The sequence below is a fragment of the Argopecten irradians genome, chromosome 14 (genome assembly GCF_041381155.1).
Source record: "Argopecten irradians isolate NY chromosome 14, Ai_NY, whole genome shotgun sequence".
Lineage (NCBI taxonomy): Eukaryota > Metazoa > Mollusca > Bivalvia > Pectinida > Pectinidae > Argopecten > Argopecten irradians.
In genome coordinates, this window is record NC_091147.1 from 22,971,221 (window position 1) to 22,995,358 (window position 24,138).

Consider the following 24,138-nt stretch of genomic DNA (forward strand, 5'->3'; position numbering starts at 1 on the left):
TCAGGCGACATGAGTTTATTGCCCTAGACCAGCCAGTATTTCACTCATAGGTATGAAAAAATGGAATCAGGTGCTATATATTTCAAATAAAATGAAGTGTTTTACAACTAACAGTTTAGGTTAACCATATTATAAATTACACTGACTCTCATCAATATGAATACGTTCTATCTGAACGAGACATAATGTGACAATACTAATCGCCATTATCGTTTATGACAACACATGTTAACAAAGCTTATAGATGGTAATACCGTTTATGACAACACATGTTAACAAAGCTTATAAATGGTAATACCATAAGCTGATTAATAGATCTAACGATGTGGAATGTTGACAACTTCCTGGGTAAAGTGCCCTGAAATGTGAATTTAATTTTAAGAGATAGTTGATAACATAAGTTACATTTATAACTTACCGTTGAGGAGTACTGGGCCGAGAAAACTATATCTGGGTGTATGCATCCAACCCGGAAGATATCACTAGGGTACAATACATGGTACAGCTATAATTAGAGTCACATGATATTATATTAACAAAACTCGAACTACAACAAGAAACAGTCAGAGTGCGAAAATTGCAGACGACCGTGTCGCTATGTATAATATTGTAGCAGATATTTAAAATCTTTAATTACATATAGAACTAAAACCTGTTCTGAAATGTTTACATCCGTATTGAATGAAACTAAAAGTCTGCTTCCTAGTAAACCATTGTACACTTTTTGATCATTATTTCATATTAATATTTTGTATATTTTATAATATAAAGAATTGAATCGACATACTGTGAAGGTAATTCTGCTGTTTGGTCGATATTTATCAATTTATATTTCTGAAAATGAGAATCAAGTTTTTACTATATTTAATCATATGTCACAATATGTTAACAAAGCTGTATCAATTACCATCGGATCCGATATCATTCCCCCATAATACTATCATTTGTGGCACAGGATTAACATGGTGTTGATTTGCATATACCAATATTCTGTTTTCTGTTACATCCTTAGCTGGAAACCAAGCTGGGAAGACTTTATCAACGAGTTCAGGTAGCATCTTGTCCAGTAATGTCTCGAACCTTAATCACTGCCTCCTCCGATTTGAGGGTTAGGCTAGAAATGTTGGCCAAACTGATCCTCTACATAGGCTTCAACAATGGCTCGTCACCTCTTAGCCTGCGAGATGCCCGCTCTACAGCTCTTGTCAAGCGTCTACCTAAGCCATTGCATTTCCTCATGTTTGGCATATGGTTTTCGGACAACTGCTTTGAAACCATCAAACATCACACCTCTTGTGTTTCTTCTCCTGCCACCACAAGTGTCTGCAGCATTTCCCAAGCGAATTGAGAAGAGAATACTCTTCAGTCCATTTCACAGGAAGGAGGTATACATTCCATCCCTAAGTTCTACTTTGGCATCAGTCTGTCGTATTTGACCTTCAGTTCATGGATTTCTGTACTATTTACTTCCTATTGTGCCGACATCTATATTGCGATGTATAGTTTAGGCTTGACGATAACTGAGTGTTGTTTCCATATCATTTGAAAATATAAGCTTCGTATACATGTCAGTTCTAATCTCTGTAACTATGCTCTGTCCAGGATATAAGCGTAAGGTTATTTCGTACACAGTCGGTATCTGCCCAGTAAGTTAATTGATAGTACATGACATTCATGATATATGCACAACTAGAGACTACCTTCATATGGAATTTGAGAAATTGCGGTAACAACAGAAATTGTTAACGGACGACGGATGGCCTAAAGAAAAGACATTTAGAGCAGCAAAACATCTGATGAAAGTAGGCTTACATTTTGCATAATGTGATTTTCTTGTTTACCATGTAAAAATATTTTTTTGCAGCATTTTAGTTCATCATTTAGAGCAGCAAAACATCTGATGAAAGTAGGCTTACATTTTGCATAATGTGATTTTCTTGTTTACCATGTAAAAATAATTTTTTGCAGCATTTTAGTTCATCATTTGTGTTATACGAGTAGTCTCAATTCTGCAGGCATAATACAAAAGAACTTTCAATAACACCAAACAGATATGCATTTTCTGCCAAATTGTCTTTTAAACATTTTGTATATTTGGATATATTTCCATATAGGGATTGGATTTCGTTTTTATGTTAACCATGCTTGTATGGAGCAATTCCTCTAAGAATATATTAAATATGGGGCGCTAACGCGCCCCATAGAATATATTCTTAGAGGAATTGCTCCATACAAGAATATATTAAATATGGGGCGCTAACGCGCCCCATAGAATATATTCTTAGAGGAATTGCTCCATACAAGCATGGTTAACATAAAAACGAAATACAATCCCTATATTTACACTCACACGACTTTTTATTTATATTTTATGCAATAAAATCGTCATTTGAAAGTGACGTAATTATTCAATAAAAGTCGGTCAAAAGTGGGAGGAGCTTACTCAATTGAACAGCGAATGATAAAGCTTCACGTAAGGTAGAATTATTCATCCGCGACGACAAAAAAGTTCAATATTTTAGGGTAAAATAAACATGACAAACAAAGTCAATTTCAGAGATAATTTTATTTAATCAGATCAGAACTTTAAATATATATTCAATTTTGCTAAAAGTTAATATATAGCGTAATAACATAAAGAATTTGTACACGGCCACATGTGTGAACTCGGTGACCGTTATTGTGCAGCGAGGCGAAGCTGACGCACGCTTACACACTTTAGTTTGCCGAAGTTGTCAAAACACCGATTTTCAAGTAGCTCATGTGTTTGAGATGTCGTCTGACTTGACGATATTACATCCTTGGGAGCCATGTGATTATATAATCTACGCTTAGATCCATATAGCCATCGATAGATGAAACAAATTCACTTGTGTTCGATGGATACAATGTATTTGTGGTGACGCGGAACTGTCAACACGTGGATTATTAGCAATGCGTGTTTTATAATACACATGATTAAATACTCAAAGAACAAAGACAAGAGGATATGTTTATAACTGACCTCTATCAGAGGGTCTCACACCCGTCCACCCCAAAGGCTCGATCGTAGGACGAACATAGGCACAGAGGTAATGTTTACATTTGACACCCATCATTTTTAACAAAAATGAAAGCACGTCGCCCCCGTCGGGATATTTTCCCGTTTCTTTATACAATTGTTAATTTAAAAATTGTTTGAATCATATATAAATATAAAACATGTATATATTGTTTACATTTTTCCAAAATTCTATGAAAAACAACAATATACACGTAATGTTGCGTCAAAATGTAAACAAAGCCATGTGTTTCTTTTTTAAACAAGTAGTCCTTTTACGTTGCACAGAACATTTCCTTACGCAAGTTCAAAGTTCAATGTTACCATGCAGTTATGGTAAACAAACTCGGCTAGTATTAGCGTATAGTGACCAAGCCTAGCAAGTGTAAATATATGACTATGAGTTGCGTTCAAATAAGCGTAATCGAAATGTCGTATGAATACAAACCCAGAGCCATACCGGACTACTTCTAGTTCATTTTTCGATAAGATGTTGTGTCATAAGATCATCTAAATAAACTAAGTTTACATTTTACCTTTACACGGTTTTGCTTTGATTTCATGTTAAAATGAAAGACGTTCTCGGTCTTATTTGGGTCTGAAGACTGCTCCTTAGGCGGCACAGACAATATTATTCTTGTCAATATAGACTTAAAAAAACAACAACATGCTTCATAATGAAATGTAAAGTTTACTCGTCAGAAGTTGACGGATTTTGAAATATCAATAAAGTGTTGTTATCAAATTTAACTCAAATGTGTATTTGACATAAAAACAAAAAAGTGTTCAAGTATTGTTACAGTAATAAATAACTAAATTAGTCTCGCTTATTGAGACAATCAACTAGGGGCTTTCCCCAAGAATTTTCGTGAAATTCCATAGTTTACGCTAGTGCGGTCATCCAACTCACCCCAATATATACGTGCCATCTGATTGGAAAGCAGTACTTCAAGATAAGATTGCTGGAAGTATAAAGACGAAAAAGAAGATAAAACACCATATAGAACCCATTTAAACGGGAATGTGAGGAGTAGACAATTGAAAAGCGACGCTTCCATCCTAGACAGAGTACAGGAAACTTATATTTTATGATAATATGGAAACAACACTCAGTTATCGTAAAGCCGAAACTACACAATACAAATGTCGGCACTATAGAAAGAATATGGTTCAGAAACCCATGAAATGAAGAAGATACCAAAGTAAAGAACCAATGAATGAAATGTATAGGAAACAACTAAGAGCAAGATGCACAGTCAACGGACGTTTGACAGAGGCTGCAGAGCGGGCATATCGCAAGCTGAGAGGTGACGAACCATTGTTGAAGCCTATGTAGAGGACAAGTTTGGCCACCATTGCTAGACCTACCCTCGAGTTGGAGGAGGCTGTGATTAAGGTTCCAGACATTAGTGGACAAGATGTTACCTGAACTCGTTGATAAAGACTTACAGTGTAGTTTCATGCAAAGGATGTAACAGAAAACAGAATACTTGTCATGTGTAAAACTATCATAATATTCAATATATGGGGCAGACGTATGTATTTAGATGTGATAAGTGGGATGAATTTTTGATCTCTACACAGACAATAGAGTTGAATGCACCGAATATGGACGGCTATGTTCTTTTGTTGTTTCTTTAGAGGATTGTCAGTGGAAAAACCAGTCTGAATGCTTTATCAGGCGGATATAAAGACCATTTTGGTGCTCAGATCACCATATCTTTTGTAGAGCCTCTGGCGGGGACCAAAAAATTTCCGTAGCTTCCTATGTAGAGCTAAGGACAAACATTCCTTCTATGAAAAGTGTTGTAGTGTACATCGTAGAAGACTGGTATGTACTTCGACTTATGACACTGGCATACTTCGCAAAGATCTTTACATTTGTTTATTCTGAATATAACTATTCGATGCTTTGTAAACAAACTTTCTTTCGGGAAGATTTACTTTTGCATCAAACTTAAAAGTTAATGGAAACACATAATATATATCATATATTGAGGGAAATATTAATTAAAAATGTAAATCGTAGTAGTTTGTTTACAGTAATTGATATTCCGTCTTTGCATATTACAGAGTTAGCTCCCTTGCGGGTAGGTATCGATTGTTACGTCATTATTTTGTGAGCGCAATTCACGTCGTTTTCTCCGAAACGTATGACGTTACGCTTGCAAACATATGTCGTCACAATCAATACCTACCCGTAAGTGCAGATAACATGCAAATTCGGAATAATTTAAACTTTTAAAATCTTAAATTTCCTGAAGCCTTGTAATGATGATTGGGTGATGCATTTTACATTGTAGCATTACTGTCGACTAATGCCCGTCCTTGGGTTGGTGAAATAATGGTGGCACAGTATCAATACAATTTATATAATTACATAACAATACAGCCGATACCTTCCGAACAATAGTTATCGCCTTTCGAGACGTTGTAGGGTTGAGGTTTGCTTGAATGTATTCTTAACAATCACCTATTGCTTGTACGTTTTCTTACTTTATTCAGAATGTACTTTGATCTGCAAATATGTACAGATCTCCATCTTTTTGAAATCATTGGGTCCAAAATATAGTTTCACACAATTTGTCATAATTTCAGCAATTTCAGCATTTTAGTTCAATGTCACCTTCATCCATATTTGGACATCGACGTGCATTCCTATGGCAATGTAGGTTTTAATTTCGCATCAATATCTGTAATCGTTTTTTCTTCTAAATTAACATTCAGTTGTTGAAGTATATTTTACTTGCGTTAATATCATTGTTCTTGTCGACAGTTCCGGTTAGATAGTTGTCGGGAAGCCTGACCCGTGCATCTTATGACACCTTACAAGTTGTACCGACAACTTTCTATGTAACGGAAGTGTTGATTGGCTAATGAAGATTAGAATATCCACTATGAAGCGGTCTAACAACAGGACACTAATGCTAAACAAATAGGCCAAACAGACTCAAATCCAACATATCCAACACTATCGAATGGAATATTCTTAACAATTTTATGCATAATTTATATATTGTTCAGTTTCGTTCATCTCGGTGACGATAAATCTACAAAACGTAAATGTATATGTTATTTTGACAAGATTTAATCACCATTTAAAAGCATAAAAACATATTCGTACAATTTGAACAATAAGAATAGGTTTATACATATCTGTAATTGTAGCCCTTATTTAATTACTTGTTACAGGGCATATTTGCATTTAGTTAAGATATAAATAAATATTCAAAGTTACTCTTCCGTTGCTTCATTTTGTCCGAGAAACAAAAAAAAACGAAACTATAAAATTAATATGTACGTACATATAGTTCCGCTTACCATGCACTTTAAGATGTAATCACCATATTCATTTAGCACAATATACAATAAAGATACCCTTCCCAAGTACTGCAGGGTTTAAAATAAATATTGCTGTTTCAAAATCATCATCACTAGGCAGACACAATGGCTTAATAGCTTCGTGGGTGGACATGAATGCTCGTGATGCGATAGGAATTGTTCCTATCCAGACAGAATACAACGTGTGTCACATGTAATGGCGGTTTTGAAACTTCACAATTTCCATGGTTTTAGTAATGATCACTGTTGCTCCAAGTGATTTGTCGAGAAAGAATGTCAGAGAAAGCACAAGACGAAATCATCGTTAACATTTGGAACATAAATGTAAACTTCTGAACTTGTGAAACAATCGGTATCCAGAGGGATAAATTATAATAATGCAAAAAGTACAATGTACATGATATTTCAGTGATGTTCCGGGATCTACTATAAATAGAATGGTGACAAGACGTGTCGGTGAGTATTCATACGAACATTCGTAGCAAACTTTACAAGATGTCGGAGTCAATTTTCTAGCAATTGGTATACGTGGCAGATTTGACAACACGCCTTATTCAATTTTCTGAACATGAGCATACGTAACAGATTTGAAAGTCTCGGTCAATTTCCTGGACATAAGTATTCGTAGGATTTTTGGTAATAGTACGTCTCGATCGACTGACTTTGTCTACAAAACTATTGTCTGTGTCAATGTTGTGACAAGACAGATGATAAATGTCTGATACAAAGAGCTAGGCGTGGCAACAGTGGCGGCACTAGCAGCCAACAATAAAGTTTCTGTGACCCAATCGTCCACAATGCCCTGGAGGACGCCCAACGACACTGGACCAATCCTCAATATGACGTCATGGAACTCTTTCACGTTAAACAGACTTCCTGCAAACAAACAAAAACGAAAAATGGGATTCTCTGACGCACATATTTAGACTAAACAGTACTGAACCCTTTTGGTCATGTATTTCACCAGTTCAATCAATGTTTCTTCATTTTAAGGATTTTTTTTAACTTTACATTCTTCACATGAAGACAACACATATCAAATTAAGGAGCTTTCTTAAACATTTGCATTCTGTAAAGCTTTCTTATTGATAATATCTTATATTAAGAAATTCCTTAACGTAACGGAACGTTGGTGAAACTAAGCCCTGAAGTTTTATTTCCGAAAACAATGTATTTCTTGAGATTTTCATTATATATTTAAAACGTTATAATGCCTGGGTACTATTTCAACTTGTACAAATATGTCAAACAAGAGGACAATCCTCAGTAGTGCATTGTTTTTGTTAAATAGAAGGTCTAAAAGAAGTCTTCAACACAGCGTGTCGATTCGGTACAATTTACTTTTGCTTTTGTTTAACCACTGAACAACCCTTCTAATAAAAGCGAAGTCATATAATCGTTCGTCCCCATGTACATTTGATAGCATTATATGCTATGAAAAAGGTAAATCTTGCAAAATGAAATATTATCGATTAAGACTCATTTAAAGTACAAATAAACATTGAAGCAATACAACTCTTCTGTTATTTAAAAGCAAAACGACTTATGTATTTCTTACCTAATCTTTTCTCAGAACTTTTGCGGAGTTCTTTTATTTTTAATTCTCCAATCTTATATGCGCATGCGTGTCCTGGCCAAGCGATGAATTGGTTGACGTCACGGAGCAAAGTTTCCCTAGCAAGACCAGTAAAGTTTACCACGTAATCTACAGCGTAGTCCCGACTCCATCTAAAAAAAGGCAAGTAAAGACCAAAGACAGCCTTCAGGTTACATGCATTCACATGTTTAAGTAATGCTGATTACCGAAGTATACGGTTATCAAATTGATTAAAGCTGTTATGCAATGTATTGGCTGGTAGCTCAGGTTATTTCCCTTAGTACACTGTATTTGATTTGGACAAAAATATGCTAGAGTTATCTCGCTTGGTTGGAGGGTTGGATAGCATTACATCCAAGTATGCCAAGTTATTTTCCGGTCACTCACATGCTTGTGTGAATATCTGTGACACGCACACGCGTGCGCAAAATTTGAAGTAAGAAAAAAGAGCAGATGATCTCACCCATATGCATGTATTCCTGTATCCACGACTAATCGGCTGGCTCGAAACATTTCAAACACGTACCGCCCGAATCTAAAACAACAATTTGTTTTACAACTAGGCGTATTGCTCAGAATTGTTTTAGACTTATTACAAATTAACAACATTTTGACATACTGACCACGATTTCTCAAAACAAAGTAAATAAATGAAGTAGAAAATCTGATGTTTGGACTTAATTCTGGTTTTGTTTCGAGAAATTGGAGCCTGATAGAATAACATTCGACAAAATTTCATAGATTCATAGATATGACACTGTACCTCATACGAAAAGTAGAGAAAGGCACGATAGCAATGCATTCGAAATGTTTGAATTGAAGAAAAAAGGAGCATAAATTTGAACTAGATTTGTTTGTTGATTGTCTTATAGATTATAGCTAGGATCGTGTAAGGCCATGCCAGGTTCAGAAGGCGGAGAATTACCGAAGTACCCAGAGAAAAATATTTCCTTATCAGAGAAACATTTGTGTTATCGGGTGTTGTAGTGTTTTAGTCGTCACTTGATTTTTCAATCAGAGAGGTCAGTAGTCATCTGCTCGATCATGTGAAATTACTCATGGTTTTCTCTCATGCTAAGATCCTTGGCGTCCTAATCCTTAGTACTTAAATGGATTTGATTTAGTTGTATAGCTTGTTTTGCAATTCGCAATCGATATAGAATAAAATGGTATTAAGAATATTAATAGAGAAATACTTACAGGTCATATGAGTTGTTATATAGGCCCATTTCCTCGCCCAGGTATTCACTGTAAAGCGCCCAGCCCTGTAGTCAAATTAAACAGAGTATTTTGGTTGATTAAGTTAAAAACGAAGGGTCATTCCTTTTAAGACATCTACAAAGATAAATGATTTCAGTAACATATATCAGAGGAAGTATTCATTGTGATTGCGCTCTAAACTTTGTCATAGTTTAAATGAAATAGCAAAGTATAATCACGCAAAACCCCAGACACATTTAATTGCACTATGCTTATCGATCACCATCTCACAGAACTGTGGAAAAGACATTTTCTAAATAAACTCACTGCGTGAAATCATGATCTGTTAGGTCCATTTATAGAACACCAAGTATAGACAGAGGTAACGTAAGAATATGACGAGCGACGATTTTCTCATAGATACTTTTAATAAATGATATGAAATATTACAGCATGAAGTAACCTATTAACATTATAAAAGTCCGATTTGATTCTATTTCTCTCTCTTCACAGTGTACGAGTAATGCCAAGATTCGTTTATTTCATTGTAGTAAGACAGATACACTTATCACCTAAAACAATATTGAATTGTCTCCCTTTGTTTACTATGGTAGATGAATACCTTAAGAGTATGATGAGCAACTTTCCACCTTTTATATAAGACACAGTCGAGTCGTCTTACCTCTATATATGCCGTATAGGATGGGTACATAAAAGGAACTGCGTGCCACTCTCCGAACTTGATCCAACGTCGATACCGGGGAAGGTCCGGCACATTCGGATATATATCCTTTGCAAAGATGTACAGTAAAATACTTTTATAATAAAACTGCATTCAGTGAATTAATGTTTTTAACTTAAAACTTTTCTTTCCCCGTCAAGGTTCCTATATACATATCTAAACACATTATGATAATCCTGTTAAAGCAACAAATGCTGAGTAAATTTATAACCCGAACTTTGGTCATATTCATGCTGAAAATTTTATACATAATGAGAAGATTTTCTGTACAATTGGCAGTAAGCATAGGACCACAATACGGATCGCAAATTCACTCATTATTTTTTCTTCGACAGAATAATTTACTTTGGAAATAATAATCTGTATAACGAACAATGATTATAACGAAAGGATTTCGTTGGTACATAGAGTTTCCTCTAAACCGTGTTCTAACTTATCATTTTTAAAACCATACTCTTAAGAGGAAGGAACAAATAAGCTTTTGGGTCAAGTTTGTACAAATAATTTTTGTATTCACCTTGACACAATCTGCAGATTTTTAAAATGAACAAACATATATCAAGGAATATAATTGTGACAATAGGACGTAGCTTTCAATCAACTTGTTGACTGTTCTGATCTACTATATTCTAGATGATTTTTTGGCGGAATTGATCTTTTGCAAATTACATGCATTTTTTCCCCGCAAAATACAGGCACTCTAAACATTGTTTTTTATAGTATCATAGGATTTGACACTAAGCGATTGTTCCTTTATATTTACCTGGAAGTGATGACCAGGATCAGCTTCGTGAAGTGAAAGGGGCATCATTATGAACACTGGCCTAAAATAAAAGTCAAGGTTATGAAAATGTATTCCGTCTTTGCATATCAAAGAGTAACCTTTGGCTGATAGCACCGGCACAACAATCCTTTACTATATATATATAACACCTTTTAACAAATGTATACCCTTTGCACATATTTGAATCATTTGGTTTACATTTGTAATGTTTAACGGCATATATATAGATATAGCTAATTTGTCTATCAAAAGATGTTGAAAATGTAGGTTGCACTAGAATTCACAGAGAAACACTGCCACATAACCAGTACCTGCCAGTTGCCTTACATATACCATGCAATCACGACAATGACTTTGAGAGCTAGGGATATACTTTGAATACTTTTACCACTCTGGCACTACAACCCAGAACTGCAGAATAGTTGCAGATACCATGAAAATTTGGCTTCCACAGCTCAGAGACGCTTTGATATGACATTCATTGGATTTATTGTCAAATGATAAAAACACGGAGTAGAAAATGGGAACAAGGTTGACCTTGACCTATGTTTACCTTTACCGGTGTTATACAGAAAACACACCCGATGTGCACGAAAAAAATATCTATGATATTTTCCGTGATTACAGTTTTTAGGATCTAGCTTAGATAATAAATTGTTTCTTACTTTTTCTCTGCCATCCATATATTTACACCGAAGGTTCCATTGTTGTATCCACCCCACGGAAATCTTGCTAACCGAGTTCCCTCCACTCTGGAAAGGAAAAATAATGTTTTAAAATTGCGTTTTTAAAACAAATAAACGTGAACCATAACAATCTACGGATAATTATGTATGTCAGAGAAAAATATCGTTTAATGTAGGCATATAAAACGGGCTAAAAAAATGGTTTGCACTCTGATCATTCTTTTAAAATTTGTTGAGCAAGATATCACTGTGTGCCACCTGGATTTATTAATTTCCTTTTGTTACTTTTTGCATTATGACATATCTTAGAAAACTGTTGTTAGAATGCTCCAATGTCAGGGCTTGTTAACTCTATCAACCGCAAACTATAAATCTGGATCACTAAGTTGTAAAACTGATATAATTTCGTGAGGAAAACAAAACTGACCAATTACACGCCTACAAATCTTTTTTTTTTTTTTTTTTTTTTAACACTCAGGACTATAAGGTCATTCTCTATGCATATATGGTCCCAATGCGACAATGGTATATAGCATATGTATATATATATATATATATATATACCTTTCACAATAACAAGTCTCATTGTTTCTAACAGTAATTGTTTCTGACGGAGATAGAGAGAAAGAGAGGAGAATCGAGATAGAGAGGAGGGTAGTGAGAGTAAGGAGCAACGTGGAGAGAAAATACAGAAAGATAGAGAGAAATACAGAGAGAGGGTGAGAGAGAGAAAATACATAAAGCGATAGGGGGAAGGGGAGGAAAAAAAAGAACGAGAGAGGGTAAGAGAAAAAAACCAGCGAGAGTGAGCAGAAAAAAAAGCAGGGGGAAAAGACAGGAAGGGGGAGTTTGAGAATAGAGAGGATGTGGAGGCAGTCGAGACAGTCGTGGGCGCGTGGCAAGTAGCTAGAACTACTGTAGATGAGCGAGAAAGCTTAGATAAAAATAGAATATCCGGTAAAGGAAGTGAGTATATCCGGTAAAGGGAGTGAGTAGAGAAATGAGAGACAGGCTAGAGCAAGTGCGAAAGCTAAAGTAAGCTATGTGAGAGTCATGAAGTCATCATCTTTCTTACAAGGACTCACATTACGCTAATATTCAAGTATAATACAATCATGCGGAAAGAAGAGATGTGAATATTTATATATCGTTTGAGTGATTTTTTTTTAATTGTTGTAAATATCCATTGTCTCACTTTTTCCATATTTGCTAAAGATATTCTTCTTTCAGTGTCATCATAGTGCATTTTTTTTATTATTATTATCTTTTTTCACCATTGTTTCAAATACACTGTATTTAATTTCTGAGCGAGTCATGAACCAAAAACATTACATACAATTATACTTAACAAAATTGATTTCATGCGCACACTATCTTCATTTGTACAGGTATACATCAAGTGTCATTGCCCTATATTCCACCAAAACAGTCCATATAAAAGGAAAAAGGCTACGACACTCAAATCTTATACATAGAAAGTAAAAAAAAAACCTTTTTCAAGTATGAATACTAATTGCCATATTTTGCATGATATTATTACAAACATGTACATGCCAATTAGATAATTCAAAGAAATTGATTTACCAGGTATCATTACACGCATGTAAAAAGTTAATTATGCATGTGTTGCTTGGCAAATGCCTAATTTTCCTTACATCGCTATACATTTTCAATTCGTTTTTTAATACCCTAAAAATGTCAATTTCCTTCGTTCTTTTTTCACTAACGTAGTATGTTTTATAAACAGAAAAATATATAATTGATACTAGGACATTTAAATCTTCATATACTGGCGATTCCGTTTTATAGCCGGTAATAATATATTTGATATTTGCAAAGTTCCTTCCAATTTTAATTTTCTTAAACATTTATTTTACTTTTTCCCAGAATCTTTTAACATGTTCACATAAAATAAAGAAATGCTCGTAATCCTCCGTTACCTGACATGTAGTACACAAAGGATTGGATTCTATTTTCCATTTGTACAGTAATTTTTTACAGGGTAGTATACACATGAAAAGTTTCCACCTAAAGACTTTTAATTTATTCTCATCCAAAGAGTGAAAACTAAAGTTGAGGCTTGTTTTTAATTGAGTATCGCTTGACAATTCAAATTTATTTTTCCAAAAATTAAATGTATGTGCTTCAATTTTCTTATTCTTTACTAATAAGTCATAAATTACTTTATTGGTAAGCTTTTCAAGAGGAATACACTGTCTACTCTTAGTCGTTATTTGCAATTTCAAAGCATCATGCGTGATTGTTGTATTAATAGAAGAATTAGATTGGAGTTCCTGTAACCACCACTTTGGAATTGATTTTTTCAACATAATAAGCTGTGACATCCAGTTCTGTTTCGAGGTCAGCTTGTTCAAAATATACTTCTCACAGATTTTTCCAGAATCATCGATTACATTGTCAATTGTTAATAGATTATCTTTAACCCAACTAGGAAATAATAAGGAATATTTCCCGTTTTTAATATGTCTGTTGCCCCAAATGATTTCTTTTCTTATATCTAGGTAATTTCGTGGATTGCATTTGTATCCACTCCCACAATTTTCCACGCATTTATTATATCTAAATAAAAATCTGATTTAAAGTTGACTACATGGTCAGTTTGACTCTTATTGCATAAGAAAATAAGGCCATCTATACCGTATTGATCAAAATAGAAAAATGGAATAGAGGTCCAGTTAGCACCAACATTATCAAAAAATCTTTTAACCCATGCCAAATTTAACATGTATATATGAGATTCCACATCGATCATTTGTAGCCCGCCGTCCTCGTGTTTACCGATAAGTGTCTTTCTCTTAACTTTTTCCATTTTCCCACCCCAAATGTAGGTGAAATCTCCCTTTGAAAATAACAGAGAAATACGTCTAACTTCAAAACTATATCGGGTACCGTTATTCTCTTCTTCTGTCGTACATCGACGGAGCAAATTATCTGTCTCATCTGTGATACACACAGAACTTTCGGTTTTGCTAAAACATAGCCCAGAGGGTTATTATAACCACATTCAAAGTGACCCTGGGGATGGAAGTCAGTGTATGTGACAAATTGTCAATGGAAACAATAAAGGATAAGAAAAACCTGGCTTGATTAGAGTTGCCAAAAGGGAAATATTGAAAATGATATTGCTATGTCCATCTATTTTTCAACGTTGACCCTTCATTCCAAAACAATAATGTTTAAATGTGTTTAGTATATAGAGGTTACACAACGAGTGGCTGTTGGATATGGAATTTATTCCACACGAGTGAGTTATTTTTTAAAAGTTACAAAAGACACGAGCTTTAGCGAGTGTCTTTTGTAACTCTTAAAAAATAACTTACGAGTGTGGAATAAATTCCATATCTAACAACCACGAGTCGTGTGACCTGTTTCTACCACAATAATATCCGCTTTTAGCCGATAGAAATACGACGAGGATAAGTATGCTATCCAACAGCAGTTTTGGCGTCAAGCGGCGATCACAGCATAGCATGACGTCACTCGATTATTGATGACGTTGACAAATGATGACACGACACTCGGAAAGACGTAGTTCGGTCAAAGTTCACCGTGTCAACCAATCAGAATGCGTACAGAGTTTATACCACGTGTGGTATATATAAACAAATTGTTAATCAATAGCTGCATCGCTTATGTGATACCCTGAGAGTTGAATAACACTGACTATTGTGGTAGAAAACTGATTAAGTCCTTACCACGGTACACATTATCCAACTTTACCTTACAGGGGTGTGTTCTATGCATTTGAATATAGACCAGAGTCGTGGTTCTATCAGCTCATCAATGTTGTACTCGTTCTCTGATATCAATTCTTCCTGTCAGAAATCAAAGGCAGATATCAAAAATAATATTAGTTTTTACTTTGAAGTTCAGGCAAGGAAATATTTGCTGTGTATGAAGTATGTATGTTACTGATGCATGAACTCTTGGGTTTGTGTGAAGTATGTTACTAAAACAAAACTATGTACTGGAATTTATTTTAAAAACTTTATAAATGAATATGTTACGCCATATCATTTGTATAAGGGATGACGTCATAACTAAGTTGGACAAAATCAATATTGCATACTTGAGAAAAAACTTCAAGTGAACGATACTACTTTGCGTATATAATGTTCATATAATATGTTGCTGGTTGCAGAACATCTTTGAGGAATTCTTTGATGTTTTGACTTTTTTTCTTTTCATATTTTCTTTAAACAGTGCTATGTGTACACAAATTGTACCATCAAACGAAAAGTTTCCTGGCATCTATAAATTCACCGTACCTGCGTGAGGTTGTAGAGCCCCGGTACAGTCTTCAGATGGTCAAAGAATTGGGTTAACGTCCCACTGAAGTCTAGTGTGTCCATCACCTGAATTAATACAGTAGTGATGTAAACGATACAATTAATATATGTAAGAACACACAACATGGTATTATAGTGGGGAAATAGCTGAAACAATGTATGGTATATCCGGCTATTTTGGCAACGATTATATTTTCGCGATATCGTTGGACATCACAATGTTCGCGAAAATTTGATCCGTGAACGTGAAATATGAAGATTTGGTTAACTTATATATAGGGATTGGATTTCGTTTTTATGTTAACCATGCTTGTATGGAGCAATTCCTCTAAGAATGTATTCTATGGGGCGCGTTAGCGCCCCATATTGAATATATTCTTAGAGGAATTGCTCCATACAAGCATGGTTAATATAAAAACGAAATCCAATCCCTATATTTACACTCACACGACTTTTTATTTATATTTTATGCAAAAAAAAAATCGTCATTTGAAAGTGACGTAATTATTCAATAAAAGTCGGTCAAAAGTGGGAGGAGCTTACTCAATTGAACAGCGAATGATGACGCTTCACCTAAGGTAGAATTATTCATCCGCGACGACAAAAAAGTTCAATATTTTAGTGTAAAATAAACATGACAAACAAAGTAAATTTCAGAGATAATTTTATTTAATCAGATCAGAACTTTAAATATATATTCAATTTTGCTAAAAGTTAGTATATAGCGTAATAACATAAAGAATTTGTACACGGCCACATGTGTGACCGTTATTGTGCAGCGAGGCGAGGCTGACGCACGTTTACACACTTTAGTTTTCCGAAGTTGTCAAAACACCGATTTTCAAGTAGCTCAATGTGTTTGAGATGTCGTCTGACTTGACGATATTACATCCTTGGGAGCCATGTGATTATATAATCTACGCTTAGATCCAAATTCACTTGTGTTCGATGGATACAATGTATTTGTGGTGACGCGGAACTGTCAACACGTGGATTATTAGCGGTGCATGTTTTATAATACACATGATTAAATACTCAAAGAACAAAGACAAGAGGATATGTTTATAACTGACCTCTATCAGAGGGTCTCACACCCGTCCACCCCAAAGGCTCGATCGTAGGACGAACATAGGCACAGAGTTAATGTTTACATTTGACACCCATCATTTTTAACAAAAATGAAAGCACGTCGCCCCGGTCGGGATATTTTTCCGTTTCTTTATACCATTGTTAATTTAAAAATTGTTTGAATCATATATAAATATAAAACACGTATATATCGTTTACATTTTTCACAAATTCTATGAAAAACAACAATATACACGTAATGTTGCGTCAAAATGTAAACAAAGCCATGTGTTTATTTTAAAAAAAAAAGTAGTCCTTTTACGTTGCACAGAACATTTCCTTACGCAAGTTCAAAGTTCAATGTTACCATGCAGTTATGGTAAACAAAATCGGCTAGTATTAGCGTATAGTGACCAAGCCTAGCAAGTGTAAATATATACTCATGAAGCTAAATCATTAAAGTCTGATTAGTCAAATTTAAGATTTAAGTTTAATCTCCAAAGTTTTACAAGCGAATTAGCCAGCTATACGGACCTATAAAGAAGAAACTCACTAAAAACCAAATATATGCTTTTTGAAATTGTTGTCCTTTCTTGAACCTACAATACTAAATATATTTTATCTTAATGTATTGTTCGTTTATCGAAAACCATGACATAACACATGTCCTATCGTACAGTTCAAAATGATATGCATCTTTAAATCAATAGATAAATACCTTCTGCATTTCCTGACGAATGCGCCTTATTTCCTTAAGGCCAATAGAATGCACCTCGTCAGCGGTTAGTGAGAGGCCCGTATGGTATTTGATGCATGCCTCGTAGTATTCAATCCCATCCAGTAGTGACGTCACGCCGGGGTCAGGTCGGGTGTTTGGCAGGTACTCCTAGGTATTTCAATCGAAATAGAGTTAGAGGTTAACATGCACATTATATAGGTCAATAAGCTATGAGTACAATTTAAACAATTATATATTCAAAAGTACTGGGCATGGCCGGCATGATAAATTAAACCAACATAGCAACGATGTATTTCACTGTTAAATACATATTGTCTCTATTAATATGTAAGTGCTATTTATGGTTTGGTACCTGTTAAGCTTAACTTAAGGTATTTCACACAACACCAGATAGTCCTATATGATAGACTATGACAAAAATTGATTAAAATAAGCATAAACGCTAAGTTCACTTACATTCATGAGGAACATCCGAACACCCGTTACTGTCTTTTGTAGATTTCGTATCAAGTGATATATATCCATTTGTTCGGAGCGTGGTCTACAACAACACATTTTCTTCATACATACAGCAGTGATAAAACAACATATACGGTTGAAAGATTAAGATATCTTAAAACAACATGATTATTAGACATATTGAAAATTCCAAGAGATGTTGATGGGTATAAGTAATAACGAACGCTAACTCTGTATCATTACTAGACACATTGGTAAATAATTATTATATATATCTAATGTTTTAATCTATATTGATGCGTATAATTTAATATTCAATACTTGGTTGTTTCTATTTCCCAGCAGATAGAATAGTTTATATAGCTATTCACCCTATCCAAATTTGATGTTCAGTTGCACTTGTATGAAAAGAAAACTCAGGATTAGTATATCATTGGTACACGGCAAAGACACATGTCATCGCAATCATGTGGAAAGCGAAATAGTACCGTACATGGCATTCATGTCCATTTCATATATGAGAATGTGTTGTCAGTAACGTTTTACATAACCGATTGTTTTACGGTTTATTGCACTGTTCAAACATGTATTAACAGCACTTTTTTCATTTCTGGAAAACTATTTCATTCAAATCAAAGGTGCTCCACCGCTGACAAATGGTAATTTTCCTATATCAAAAACAGCAACAGACTATTGAGTATTTGTCTTTAATGTTAAAAGCTACCTACTTAACACCATTACCACTATTGAAAGAGTTTGAGCTTCTAATTTTACGTCAAGATAAAAATATAATAACTAATAAATTGCATCCCGAAAAAATGTATTTATCATCGAGAGTATCTACACTATTGACGTCGACCGACAAATCACACTATTTTGAAAGAAATATTTGTTCATGGATGTAAAAAAACGTCTGTAGTAAATTATTAATTATATGACATTTTCTACCGTGTACGGAACCTTATGATCACATGACTTTTTAACATGGTGTAATCATAAGACTTACATAGACATAAATCCGTCTGTATTCTTTAGTAACAGCATCATGCCACTGACCCACTCATTCATTTCGTGAGTACGCCCCTGAAAAATGCATTGCTCGTTAAAACACAACACCATCGTTTATAGGTCATTTACACTGATATCCCGCACATGCGTTTGCATGTAGTAATACTTTCAATCTGCGATTGGTTAACGCCTCCAGTCGTTATTGGCTCATTGTCAGCAGTGAGATATATGATGTATTTAACATTTGAAATTAGCTCAATGTTATATGCAAAATGGTGAAATTCGTAAATTAAATAACACATTTGGTTTCTTTATTGAACGAATTCAGCCGTTTAAAGACCAAAACTATCAAAAACAAATAACACCGGGCGTATCAAATCCTATATAACGTAATTATCTATTATAGTATTTAATGATTTTATTGTCATTTAGATCAGCTGATTAATGTAGACTATATTTAGGTTGACTTACCATCGCATACATATGATTGGTTCTGTTAAGTTGGATAGCTCTCTTCATTAAGTTGATCAGGTCTGCCGCCTTGGTAAAAAAGAAATAAAACATGACAAAACAAAGGCATGGATTTGGTTATCCATTGGTTAAGTTTTTTTCTCTTAATATAAAATATCAATCTTAAATAATACGATATCACTTTACTCAAGCATCGAATAATGTAAAACAACTTTATTTCATTGCAACTAATTTTTTGCGATTTCCATATCAGTGTTGCGGTAATTAACTTACGCGGATTTAGAAATTTAATAATAATTCCTATCAGTATAAATGGTATAGATGCTAACTTTTGCGAATTTACTTGGATCGAGAAACTCGCCAAAGTCAATAGCACACGACAGAAAATTAAGACTCCATAGGCATGTTGTATTCAGCTATCGAAGCTTGTTCTTAAACTAACACAGCTGTCCAAAAACTAGCAAGGCATATGGCTAGTTTCAGAACACGTGCATGTATACTGTTAGTAAACAAAACATATTTCTTTGCTGTTGTAATTTATCTGAATGCAAACAGGTTCAAATGTTTATCACCACGTGCACAATGCTGCTAATAATAGTCTATAATGACAGCTTACGGAAACATAACCTTTCTGCACGCAAAAAATAGTTTTAAATAGAATTTTCAGAAAAAAATATGCTGCCACAACATTTATTTCATGCTAAATAAAAATTTCATACCAATTAATGCAGCTTCAACCTGTGTCCATGCAAACAAATTTTTATTACAGTTTATGCGGTAACAACTTCTCTGTGCGAAAATAAATCAATGCTTAATAAAATATACAAGATTGAGCCAAGGATAGAATTTTAACCCGGTCGCTGATTGGCTGGCTAAATATGAATTTCAAAAGTAAAAATAGTTTCTGACAGATATTATTCCTAGATAGCCATGATATGAATTTGGAAATTCACATTGAGATTTAAGTTCAAAATATCAATTTTGTTAATGATGAGGTAAAAATATTAGAATTTCAGGATTGTTCAGTGCAAAATGCGCCTGATTTCAATATAGCTCCCCTGGTTGGAGTTTGAGCAGAATGACCCAAACTTTTTTTCTATCTAGTGCTATATGAGAACCTAGACTTTGATTATAAAACACAATAGCTAACTAATATTCCTTTATTTGATAATACAGTTCAAAACTCAAAGTTTAACACTGTGGTCTATGTAAAATTATTTAGTTGGTTGTTCTCTATATTCCGTGACAGCTGTCTTTAAAAGAGTTCAGTGGTTGCGAATTTTGTAGAACTGTTATGACGACATAAATTGGTAAATAAATTGTATTAAGCATGCATTTATTTGTATTTGTATTTTTTGTTTTACATAAAACACATACATACTTTCAATGTGCATAATGAAAAGACATTCAGGAAAAAATGCAGTAAGTATAAAACCAAAAGTCGGGTCACAAACTCACTCTTTAATTTTACTTTAATAGGATAATTTATTTTCATATTGAAAAAAATAAGGTATTATTCAGTAAGAACATTCTTGTTGTCTTGTCTAATGCATTTGTTTTAATCTTAAAGGTTTTTGTAAATCTCAATGGATTTTGGTTTCGTTCCGTCGTCTGTTTACAACAATAGCAACGTCACGAAGACGCTTGTAATCGTATGCATTCCATTCACCTAATCACCGAAAGATTGTGACAGCAGAAATTATGAAATTCCATTTAACACTACTTTAAAAAAAAATCTTTTCGTACTCATATGATGTTAACACTGAAATGACATAAACAAATATTACCTTGTACAAGTTGTATGTCTCAATCAACACATCATTTTTGTATTTTTACCTGTTGAGGGTAACTTTCGAATCGCCCCCGATATCGTCGAAAATGTTCCCGTAATTCATCTTTTGGCAAAAACCAGCTGCTACTTTTTGAATATAGGGACTCCATGATGTTGATCGGGTTAAGAGTTCCGAACCTGAAATGAAACCGTGAAAATATGAAACGATATAAAAAAAATACATATTTAGCTTTTTTATAACTATCATAATGATATAGCGAGTTTACAAATTTTAATATCAATCTCAATATATTATCGAAAATTCTGAAATCATACTGATATTGCATCATAATAATTATGCAATCTAATTAAAATTAGACTTGTATTGAAGCGTAACGTAGAGTATCGTAGTGGGAGCAGAATTACAAGTCTAATTTTAATTAGATTGAATAATTATGTATATCGTCCCTTCATAGCAACATAGACTGTTACCGTATAACATGAAATACTCGTTGTGTAGACATTTTTGTTGTCTTTGCTGTAGCTGGGGAACCATATTTAAACAGCGAATTTTATTTTAACATTATTGTCAGTATGGCTCCATCAGCTAACCACGTATATCTTTGACTACAAAACTACATTGTTTATTTACTCTATCACCGTAATTATGTACATTTTTGTTAAGACCCTCTATTCGTTATTTTGTTTTGTCTAACTTTAGCCTTGAATGTTTCCACCTGGCAGATGTAAACAACATATGTTTGGCCTAGACTCTCCAGTTAACATTCAGATGTGTAACTGGTATTTATCAACTCCAAAAAGTTACAGATTATTACTGGCTTCCACGAGGAAGCTATGTGAATGTCTACTTGGTTAATTGTCATTTTTATTACAAGAAATGACGGCTGATTATGACGCCAGAGGCATACCTATTTTGTTTGCCAAAAATGATTTCATCTCAAACCTCGAAACAAGATTATTTCAAATTTCTAAAATAGCATATCTATGTACCGTATAGCCGACCATTTTCGACAGTTACAATATCCGCGATTTGAACTGTAAACAACGGAAATAAATTTTAGCGGTTTTAAATTTTCGCGGTCTGACATTCATGAAACATATGAATTCAACCGTGTCTCAATTTTTCAGTGGATCAAATTTTCGTGATCATAGCAGTGGCCTGCGAATTTGCGAAAATAGCATCCCCGCGAAAATAACTGGCTGTACGATATTGACAAGAGTCATATTTTTGCAAATGTAAGAAACAAAACAAAAAAAAAAAACTAGAAAAATTAAATATACGCGTTTTATCTGTCTTTGAGAAACATTTTCCCGACGAAATTATCAGCCAAATGTAATTTGAATCGTTTTGTTATTTTTCGGTTTACTGTAAGGAGAAATCGTTCATTGATTTCCTAACACGTTTTATAATAATTAGTTCATACATTAATTTTCACAGTCCATGGTATTCGTAAATTCGTAACAACAACCTTAAATTAGAATATCAGATATTTATATAATGGATCAAACTGAATATAAATTCCAAGTATTCTAAAAGAAAAACTAGTTTGGTTTTGATACAATTTACGCATCTTGTTTTGTTTACAATGCCAGTTTTGAGAACCTCAAAAAGATATTGCAAAAGTCAAAAGTCAAGGTAATTTGCTACATTACATAATTTTTTGTATCAATAAATTTGGTTGATTATATTGAAGTATGTGCGAACTTTGCGAGACTGGAGTTCGTGTTATGCCTCTTTTTGATGATTGAACATTTGTTATTTTTTAGTTGCATATTAATGAAGCATGCAGCTACAAACACAGAACAAGCACATCTCGTCCTGTCAAATTATACTGAAAACGGGCAAACCAGTCGTCCCTTTCCATTTAGGCTGAGAGTAAAGCAGAGACATAAACTGCCACTTTTATAGGGTTTGCTTTAGCGTATATCTATAGACAGAACAATGTTACTTACTCTCGCCACCTGTAGCCTCTTAGAAAGGTCTGAATGTGATCCATAAGAATTGTATAGCGTATCTTGTGTTGGTTTGACAACTTATTTTGAGTCAGTGATTCCAGATCAGCCACCATTTTCTCGTTAGCTATCTAATAATTCAAAACAAAACTGTAGTTAATTCGTGAAATTAAACAAATATTTGTTATTTTCTAATGTAATTTTAACACGGTCGTTCCTCCGTAAGGCAGTGCTTTGAGTCGTCGCACAATGTAAAATGACTATAAAACCATCAATGTATAAAACAGTCAATAATGATACCTTTCTCCTTTGGAATGCTTCCTGTGTATATGACGTCAGCTTATGATCGTGTGCATCACTTCCGGTCACTGTAGCGAATTCTGGGTATTCCTGTAACACGTGCTCAAATAACTGTTCTTCTATTGCCTCTAATTTTTCGTCCTCAGTCATCGCCACTACAACATATTATAGGTGACAGATATCTATGAAATATATCGATCTTACATTGGGTATTCCTAAATTACATATATAGAGTTGTCAGTCATTTTGGGAGCTATTGGTTATTACGTCATTCACTTTGTTTGTGGGATTTCCATCATATGTTAATGTGAATATTTTCGTGAGCTTTTAAATTCTCGATTAGGACGGGTAAATACTTCACTATTTTATTAATATTGCAATATATACATCTGTTACAGTTTTGCTACATAGTTTAATACATGTATCAGATACCAGCGGGGAAATTTTCGCGAAAAAACCTCCTTCACGTTATTAGTGTAAATTCCAGCTCGCGTAAAATTTCACATTTACAGTATATATCGGTATCACGGTGAAAATAATTTTGCAATATTCTCGGGGAATTTTAAATGCTCCCCCATGGACACGTCCGCATGGACGTTATGCCATTGTTACAGTGAGTACAGTACATCAGTAAGACATATTGCCGT

At 34.2% G+C, this 24,138-nt stretch overlaps 2 protein-coding genes across 4 annotated transcripts in view; both read right to left on the minus strand.

Moving 5' to 3' along the window:
* The window catches only part of LOC138308361 (myosin-VIIa-like), a 38,587-nt gene extending 38,045 nt beyond the window's left edge, over window positions 1-542 (minus strand). For all 3 annotated transcript variants that reach the window (XM_069249354.1, XM_069249352.1, XM_069249353.1), the window contains exon 1: window positions 419-542. The gene's annotated coding sequence lies outside the window, so the exon portion shown is untranslated. The remainder of the gene's footprint in view (window positions 1-418) is intronic.
* Window positions 543-4,966: 4,424 nt separating this feature from the next.
* LOC138307586 (uncharacterized) lies at window positions 4,967-23,661 on the minus strand. The gene is made up of 16 exons (XM_069248388.1): window positions 23,492-23,661; window positions 23,192-23,322; window positions 21,283-21,415; window positions 19,447-19,515; window positions 18,974-19,050; window positions 17,965-18,049; window positions 17,488-17,655; window positions 15,681-15,767; window positions 15,133-15,227; window positions 11,371-11,457; window positions 10,685-10,745; window positions 9,862-9,969; window positions 9,180-9,244; window positions 8,443-8,514; window positions 7,941-8,110; window positions 4,967-7,258 (listed from the first exon to the last, which is right to left on the minus strand). Exons 1-16 carry the CDS (start codon window positions 23,639-23,641, stop codon window positions 7,050-7,052), a joined length of 1,767 nt encoding a protein of 588 aa, XP_069104489.1. The 5' UTR covers window positions 23,642-23,661; the 3' UTR covers window positions 4,967-7,049.
* Window positions 23,662-24,138: the final 477 nt, after the last annotated feature.